The sequence below is a fragment of the Olea europaea genome, chromosome 5 (assembly GCF_002742605.1).
Source record: "Olea europaea var. sylvestris chromosome 5, O_europaea_v1, whole genome shotgun sequence".
NCBI classification, from domain to species: domain Eukaryota; kingdom Viridiplantae; phylum Streptophyta; class Magnoliopsida; order Lamiales; family Oleaceae; genus Olea; species Olea europaea.
Window position 1 is genome coordinate 15,685,205 of NC_036241.1, and position 9,816 is coordinate 15,695,020.

The 9,816-nt window shown below is 35.2% G+C and overlaps 1 protein-coding gene across 1 annotated transcript; it reads right to left on the reverse strand.

Annotated features, from left to right (window-relative positions):
* Positions 1 to 5,201: 5,201 nt before the first annotated feature.
* Positions 5,202 to 7,865, reverse strand: LOC111394817 (protein UPSTREAM OF FLC-like). Its single transcript, XM_023020829.1, has 5 exons — positions 7,495 to 7,865; positions 7,305 to 7,374; positions 6,516 to 6,628; positions 5,629 to 6,409; positions 5,202 to 5,504 (listed from the first exon to the last, which is right to left on the reverse strand). Exons 1-5 carry the CDS (start codon positions 7,682 to 7,684, stop codon positions 5,384 to 5,386), a joined length of 1,275 nt encoding a protein of 424 aa, XP_022876597.1. The 5' UTR covers positions 7,685 to 7,865; the 3' UTR covers positions 5,202 to 5,383.
* Positions 7,866 to 9,816: the final 1,951 nt, after the last annotated feature.

Consider the following 9,816-nt stretch of genomic DNA (forward strand, 5'->3'; position numbering starts at 1 on the left):
TCCTCGCAACCTCTACCGCCTTAAACAGTTTCTCCTCTTGAGCTGAGGCTAACACGCTAGTGCAACTCTGTGATGCCACACGTCGGTCACGAAACCACTGTTATAACTTGTTACGAATGTTTTCAATCATTGCGAGAATTGGTAACTCTCGATCCTTCTTAAATAATGCATTGAGAGACTCCGCGTTATTCGACGTCATCATGTTGTATCGACGTCCTGGAAAGTATGACCGCGCCCAATGTTGGATCCCCATCTTCATAAGATACTCCAACGCTGGTAATGATTTACTTCCTATCTCGAGCATGAACTTATTACACTCTTCAGCACTGTAAGTTTCGATTGCTCTCCTGAACAATGAAACGATGCATGTACGTCGATACCTAGTCTTCAAATTACCTTGTATATGGTACATGCAATACCCGTGATGTGCCTCGGGAAAAACTTCAGCGATACCGTTTATTATAGACTGTCCTCGATTTGTTACAAAGGCAAGGTCTTCGACTTCCTCGATCACTTCCCTCAGTTTAGAAAACAACCAACGCATGGACAAATCATTCTCGCTGTCGACTATGTCGAATGCAATACGGTAAATTTGGATGTTGGTATCTTGACATGTAGCAATAATTAATTTGCCTTGATATTTAGCTTTCAGAGTTGTACCATCAACTAGAATTGCGGGTCGCATTGCATTTCAAAAACCCCGAATACATTGTCCGAGAGCCATAAAGAAATACTTAAAACAATTATCGCCCCCCGTCTCAATAAAAAATACCGTACCAGGATTAGTTGTCCCCATGTTATGGCAATACCTAGCCAATTTAGCATAGCTCTCTTCAACCGATCCCATTAAATCCTCCAACGCACATTCTTTGACCTTCCACGCTTTCTGGTAGCTCATGACCACTCCGTACTCTCGACGGACGTCGTTAACGATGTCCGAAGGTCTGTAGATCGTCCGTGAATCCTGATACTTGTGCATTATCTGTCGACCAATAAACCATGCTCGAGTTTGCCTGTGATCGTTTCGAAGAAATCCCACTTCGCAAGTATGTTCCCGTGAATACTTGCGAATTACGAAGCACTCATTCGTGTTCATCTTAGTTGCTCTCAAGCGCCAATTGCAACTGTCTTCGATGCAAGCAACTGTCAACAATGACTTGTTTAATTTCTTTACCTTGAACTCAAAGTTATATTTTAATATCAGTCGGTGCACAGCTTCCTGCAAATCTTTCTTGGTTTCAAACAGTTGCTCGACCTGCAAGTCCTCATCATCGGGAGCCACACGGGAAGAATTGGAGGACGGTCCACTTGTTCCAACCTGTGAGCTCCCACCCGGCTCGTGTCTCTGTCGGGATAAAGCAATCGAATTCTCATTTGTAAACTCGTTTATATTCTCATTGTCTTCAACTGTCTACGGAATTTTGCGCATAACAGTGACATTACGATCAGAAGCAACTGTCTCAGGAATACCCACATCATCCGTAGGAACTATCTCCACTGTCTCCCAAAAACCTCAATCATTGTTATCTGCCCTATCTGAATCTTCGCGTTCACCTTCGATAACATCCTTCGTAATTAAAGTCACACCAAGAATAGTCGGAGTCCGATGCATTTTATTCAATTCTAATAGATAATTCAATTCAGCATCATTAGTAACGAATACCGGTGGCATCGGAATGGATGAATCTCCATAACCGTTGAATAGATATCTCAATTGCATATCATATTGAGATTGATCGACATTCAGCTTATTTTGCAAATCGTGGTACATTTTTAAGTATGGTGTACTCTCTGTTATGGGAATTGCAATACAACCACGTATGTCACTCGTCCATCTCCATTCCTACCGATTATTTTCATTCAATTCGAAATCATCGAAATAACACACGGGGATTATCATATCTACATGAGGAAATGGTTTTAATCAACTTCATTTATTAATTATAAGAAAAAGGCCAACAAATATCAGTGCAGAGTCGGTTAATTGGCTGTTTAACAGCCGAACAGTCGGCTGTTTACAACCAAGTAGTCGGACTATTTTCAACTGTTTGGCTGTTTGTTAAGCCAAAACACCCAGTTTGGCTCTTTTTGCGCATGAGATTACGGTTCTAAAGTTATACATCTGTTCAATTTTTTTTGATAGATAAGATCTGTTAAAAAAAATCAATGCTAACTACTTTGTCGACATAAAATTTCTCTATTTAAACGTATACTAATTTATTGAAAACGAAATTAAACATGCGTAAATGTACTTACCGATTTGAAGTAATTGATATAAAAAAAATTTCCGGCTTCAACGTTCCAAAGTTTTTCTAGATTTTGAGGTTCAAGCAGATGAAAAGATGAGAGTTTTTCCTGTGTTGGAAGCTCGTTTTGAAGTTTTTATAAGTGGGGAAGTGTTTGATTTTCAATTATTAACTAAAAGGGTAGTATAGTCCTTTCAACAATATATTGTTTTGTAATCGTACAAAATATTTAAGGGCATCTTTGTCTTTTACCATATAAAAGGCCAATGTCATAATATTTATGATTTTGGAAGTCAAAGTGGAATTTAGGTCTTTTGACTGGGTCAAACTTAAAAGTATCCCCTTTGACAGAAAGGGTTTGGGAGGTTATTTACGTTGGGTAATGGCCTCAAAAGTCAAAAGTTGGAAGACTTCTATTACAAATAATAAAAGATAGTTATTGTATGAAAGAATTCTAATTAAAGTTCAGAGCAGAATCCTTGCAGAATTTAGTCTCCAATTTACATTCGATTTTGGAGTCTTGCACATGGAGAAATCCTTGTTGAGATAAAGGAGTCTTGCTTGAGTTTAAATTAAACTCTTCTACTTGGTTATTGATCCTATAAATAGTGGATGTATTTCATTATCTTGGGTTTGGCCAGAGAGTTAATTTGAGAGAAAAATATTGTGAGCCTAGTATCTTGAGGCTTTTCGTACAAATGGTAAAAAAGTATGTGTGGCAAAGTTCGAGTTTATTTTATCTTCGTAATACATGGGGATTGAGTTGGTGAATGAAATTCTATATGATTGTAACAATTTTTCATATAGTGAAAAGTTTTGACGATCCGTTTAATTTATGTGTTATATTCTTTATTTTTCTTATTTGCTAATATTCTTCTAAACAACAAAAGATTCTAAGGGTAAATAGAAATAAAGAAAATTGGCGTAAAATTCTCAACAAGTGGTATCAGAGCGTAAGGCGATTCGGAATATTGGAGTAACTAGAAAATATGTCGACGTTTAAATATGACGTAGAGAAATTTGATGGGAAAATCAATTTTGACTTGTGACAAGTACCTTGAAAGGAAAACCAGCCAAGAGTTCTGGCAAGGAAGCTGAATCCAGTATGAGCAATGAAGATTGGCAAGAATTGGCTTTGAAGGCTGCAATCATGATACTTCTTTGTCTAGCTAAAAACATTCTTGTAAATATTTATGGAATATCTGCTACAAAGGAACTATGGGAGATGCTAGAAGAACTATATCAAACGAAGAGCCTCTTAAATTGGTTGTACCTGAAGGAGCAATTTCATTCATTGTGCATGGAGGTATGTATGAAAATCTCAAACCATCTGTGTGTTCTCAACGTGATTGTTTCACAACTGGAGTTTATTAGAATGAAGATAGATTATGAGGATAAGGCACTACGCTTATCTGGTCTCTTCCATCTACCTATGAACATCGCAAGCCAATCTTGATGTATGGGAAGGAAACTGTGAGTTTTCCAGAAGTGACAAGCAACTTGATCTCAGAAGAAAAAAGATTAGGGGGATAGAATACTCCATCTGACAAATGCAGTGCTTGTGATTGAAAATGAGAAGAATGGCAACTCAATAAAGAAGAAAGTAACTTGTTGGAACTGCGGTCAGATTGGCCACCTGAAGAAAAATTGTCCAAAAGGTAGAGCAGGATTGGCTAACTGCTTGGGGTTAAACAATACGTCTTTCCTAACAAAGGAGAATGTGGATGTGGTGTTGTAAAGTAAAATGAGAACATCCTTATAGCATGTTATCAGCTGCCATGATAAAGGATGTGCTCTTACTGGCGCGATTAGCATATCTGTTCATAGCATTGACTGACATTTGATGCAAGGTGTATAGGTATGTGGTGGTGTTGTGATGTCGATGACTGATGAGCTCTATGGAAAAGTCAATTGGAGAGTTGCACCACAACTATCAGTAGGGTTGTTTCAACATGTATCCAACGAAATGCTCGGAGTTCACAAATAATTATGAGTAGTTATACTCATTAGGTGGAGTATTGGACCGTTAAAGTGTGTCAAATGCTTATCTTTTTTTTCTAAGTACTGGAAAAGATGACAAGATTTTGACTCGTTTTCGACAAGGTGGAGATTGTTGGATAATTGCCTCAAAAAGTCAAAAGTTGAAGGATTTCTATTGCAAATAATAAAATGTAATTATTATATGGAAGATTTCTAATTAAAGTTGAGAGCATAATCTTTGTAGAATTTGATATCTAATTATAGCCAATTTTGAAATCTTGCACATGAGGTAATTCTTGTTGAGTTAAAAGAGCCTTGCTTGAGTTTAATTTAAACTCTTCTACTTGATTATTGATCCTATAACTAGTGGATGTATTTCATTATTTTGGGTGTGGCCATGGAGTTAATCTGAGAGAAAAATATTGCGAGCCTAACATCTTGAGACTTTTCGTACAAATGGTAGAAAAGTAAGTATGGCAAAGTTCAAGTTTATTTTTTCTTTTTAATACTTAAAAATTGGATTGGTAAGTGAAATTCTATATAATTGTAACAATTTTTCATATATTGAAAAGTTTTGATGGTTCGTTTAATTTTTACATCATATTGTTTATTTTTCTTATTCGCTAATATTCTTATAAATAACAAAAGATCTTGTAGGTAAATATAAATATAGGGAATTGACATAAAATTCCCAACTATTTAAGGGTTTATCTAAGTGATACCTCCATATTAATTATATATATATATAGTACCCTGCCTATGAGGCAAAATTTGAACCACCGAAAAATAGGAAAATATAGATATAGAGCTCGCAAACACAAATTACTTCTAAATCTCACACGAAGAAACAAGCATTTCACCTTTTTGGTCCTTGCATATTTTCCGATTTAGGACACTATTCTTTAATTTCCACGGTATTTCAAGTTATAAGAGAATGAATGAATTATGATTATCATACGTAATCAACCACAATAATTTCATTTTAGCTCTTATAAAACAACTCATATAAGCATCTAAAATCAGACTTCATTCTCTCCACACATGACGATTTCGACATTTACCAAGGTTTTTTTGCTTCTCAAATATTGCAAAAAGTGGAACAGTTTAATAAATTTGACATTAACTCTTCATAACTCTGTTCGGTGTTGAGTTGTTGGTTACTTCTTGGACTGTTTGCCGGATGATTTCTTCCTTGGAATACATTTTCCTTTCACTGAATTCTCTTTTTTCACTTCCTCCACCGCTGCTTCTCCACCTCCAAGTCCTACCTTTTTGCACCTGATCCATGGAAAGGTTTCCAAGTTTTAAAGTAAATAGCTTTTTTATTGATAAAAGTAGAAAATAAGTAACTTACTTTAAACTTTTCTTGATCAAGATGTAATTGAGACTAGTAGTTATTCACCTTTCTTCATTGAAGGATGATGATTTCTTGAACTGAGGCTGAACCTCTACTCTTTCCTCTTTAATCATGGACTCAACAATGCTCCCACTGAAGTAATCTTTCTCCTCAGATTGCAAATTCCAGAAACGTGGATTCTCCGACATACAGCCAATCATTTCATTGTCCTCCACTGCCACTTTCACTGCCTTGCACACCACTCCTCTATGTAGATTGCCACCGCAAGTACTCTTCCTAGCCACCACATTTTCCGGTGGCTGTTTCGCATTGGGTGATGGAGCAGTTTTTCTGAATGAGGTTGAGCCCCCACATGCAATCAAATTGAATAGCATAGAATTTCTACTCAATAATGGCTCATTCGCAACAGGATCCCCATCTTCAAACCTCTTTGAAGTTTCATTGTTTCCCTCATTACCGTTGTCCAAAAATTTAGCTGATTGAATTTGTTGTGATGAAAATGAATTTCTACCAATCTTTAATTCAGTGGTAACAGATTTTTGTGTTTCTTGTTGTAACTCATAAATTTCATCTGTAGAGACTCCTCTAGAGCATTTAGACTGGGGTGTGTTTGAGTTTGTGTAGCTCGTTTTCTCCTCGTAGTCTTCTTCTTCCTCGTCTTCTGCATTAATATCTTCTTCTTTATTCACATGGTACTGGTTGTACACGACTTCCTCGGGCTCAGGGTATCGTTTTAGAGCTATAGATTTGCGTTTTGGCTGGAAGTTCAGGTCCTGTACCGGTTGAAAATGTTGAACATTTCCAAGTTGAAGGTGTTGCAGTTTCTCTAAGTACATGGATTCAAATTACAATTATGTAATTATACATAGACATTTCTAAGTTAAAATTAAATTAGATCATTAAATATAGGTGCAATGGTGAAAAGAACTAACCAGTGCAACCCTCAATTAGTTCAGAACCTTTGAGTACATACTCAGCTCCTTCTGATGGATAAATGATATCATTCTCTGATAAGTCATTCCATACATAGCCATTCTTGTAGCTCCTAAAACACACAGAAATAATTAATCGAGTGCTGAAACCACGTTAAGTGTTATCATAACATCCACATTACAGTGTGTTGAGAATTAAACCATAATTTTATTCCACCAATCAATTCGTAGAAGAAATAAACACACAAAAGATTTAGCCCGTGTTTGATGGCTAATATAAAGAGAAATTGGGAGGAGAATGATGTTTTTAAAAGTGATTTTTTGGAGTTAATTGTTCCATTGGTCACTGAAGTTTAAAATATCGAGTTTTGTTCACTGAACTTAGGTCAACGTCGTCTCACTGAACTTAGATTCATATTTTAAATTCCTCGTTGAAATTTAAAATGTCGAATTTTAGCCATTAAACTTTGAAATATGCCTTACATTAGTCACTAGCATAACTCTTGAAATTTGAAAAATATCAAGCTCGCAATGAGTAATTACATTTTTCAAAGATATGTGACTAATGTACCAAAACTCGACTTTTTAAACTTAAATCACGCATGGATCTAAGTTCAGTAACCATTTAAACAATTAACTCGATTTTTGTTCGAGGATGTATGATTAAAAAGTATCGAAAAGAAACCATATATAAAATTCCACATTTCATACAAAATGAACTCGACTAAACTAATAGGAGTGGACATGTCGAAGATAATAATTCATACGAAGGCCGACGCAGGGACATACCTTTTGCAAGACCAAGAATAGAGTGAAGGCATGCCGTTACCTCTGAGGCCAGTAAGCCGGTCCATAACATCTGATTTAAGTGTTTCAAATAGTTAATAGATTAAATGTTAGATTTTTCATTGGCTATGTTATGCGACGGGCTGTTAGAATTTACAAAGAGAAGAGGAGAAAAAAGGGAAAAAATTGATACCTTTCAAGCGAAGGTGTTGATGAGCTAAATGGGTTACTTCCATGTAATGTGGGTGCTCCAGGTGCCCATTTCTTGACAGATAGTAAACAACTTGAACTTTCTTGAATTTGGGTCGGATCATTCTGGGATGAACGCACATTTTACCTCTTTCTGGGCTTAATTTTTTACAGTTCCTCCCAGAAACCTCCATGGCTAAGATTCTCTCTCTTGTTTCTCTTTCTACAGCTCAAAGTGAAAACCCATTACCCCTTTCTTATGATATGTTTATATATATGGAGCGCGTGCGTGGGCGTGTGAGGTCAAGGTCACACAGATTTGACTTTAATTTGGATAAATTTGCTTATGAGGTGAAAAAATGTAAAAGGCAGATCTTTTTGCAAGAAAATTTACTCTAAGGCACTGTTCATTACATAGCCATAGGCAACAGCTCCGCAGAATCTTAGGACACGAAAAGATCTGCTCACTAATTAATGCGATTTACTTTTTGCATGTTTATGTCAACACTTTTCTATGCATATTTGTCCCCTTTGACAATGAAGGTCATGTCATATTCAAAACAATAATAAATTTACAACCAAGAGCTTTAATCCTGCAAAACGAACCCGCCAAGAATTTGATCGTTCCATAAATTGTCATCAAAATTTGTCTCTATTCATTCTAGAATAAGTCTACTCCTACAAAATTGGTGTACAAAAGTGAAGTGCCAAAATATGTTGGCAAAATTTGGATCCTTGATTTCAAATGATTTAAAAATCCGTTTTTAAAATGATTGGTGTAGATTTGATTTTGTAACCTAACTTTGTCAACCCCTTTGTCTTGTAGCATAGCTCATTCATTCTATCAATTTATTTTATTTTTTTTAAAACTCATTTTTGGCTATAAATTTTTTACAAAATATATTTTCTAAAAAAATGGGGAATGAACACAGAGTTACGAGAAACAGAAACCTAAGAAAAAAAAAATTACGAGAAACATGTTTATTATTAATATTAACGTTCAAAGACTCGATTCCATTTGTTGTTAAAATATACCTAAAACGAGTTTTTTAGATGAGTCAAATGACTAAGTTGTAGTATAACAAGGACAAAATCTAATTTTGCACTATTTTGTCGTATTTTGGTGAAACTTCGTTCAATCATGTTACATGTACACGTTCTTTCACATTATTTTTTACATTGTGTCACGACGATACATGATTTGACAGTTTAAAAATAGCACTTTCCTATCCAACACTTTCTGAATTTCTACAGAATGTACACTAAGACATAACACATACACTAAGTATAATTCAATTTCATTTAACCTAGGGACGGGGGACCTAGCTGTGCGGACTGGTAGCAATTGTAATGGGTGAAATTTTGGTTGGTCACGAAACTAATGATTCCCAATTATTCATATCTGTAAAAGTTTGCATATATATAATGATTCAGAAATTGTATTATTGCAAATCATTCAGGTTTAAATTAGCTCAACAGCCAATACATATATTTGATATTGAGACGAATTGACTCAATTATTATCTATTAATCTATAAATGAATATGGTTGAAACTATGGTAAATTTAGGAGTGTCAAAGGAGTTGAGTTGCTTGTAGGTTTGGTGCATCCCAACTTGACTCGTGAATGGTTCGAACTAATATTGAAATGAGTTATGTATTGTGTCGAGCCAAAATCAATTTTTATTTACAAACTCACAGTCAGATCATTTATTAATTTCTTCAAAATGACTAGGCTCGTGGATAGCTTAACTTGGGTCCATGAATCCCACAAGCCAAAGGATCAAGTCGAGCTTAATTTATGAACACAAGTCGAACATTGGTGTCTAAGAACTGAGTCAAGCTCGACTTGATCCATTACCACTCCTAGGTAATTTAATATTCCATACAATTTATTTGAAAAATTGAATTAGTATTCGAAACAATTTAATATTCGATACAATTTAATACGAAATAATAGTTTTGACAATTTGACCTAGCCTTTTATTATTATCCCTTTGCTAATGATACTCTTTGGATGCCTTGTAATTATTTACCTTTGCTTTAAGCTTTAATTTACCTTTTCTTAATTATTCATTATGACTTCTAGTAATGGTGCTTCTTTTCCCCATTGATAGTGATGGATTACCTAGTGAGATTCTGGCATATCCGAAAAACAAAATGCACTTCTCTGTCAAAATATTTCAAAGAAACGAGCTTCAATATTGTAGGTCACTTAGCCCCTATTTTAACTCATCTTTTTGAAAATTCACTGTCAATTATATATATATATATATATATTATTTTTTAATTACACATTTTTCAAAAGGGGCTTATGGCCCGTTTGA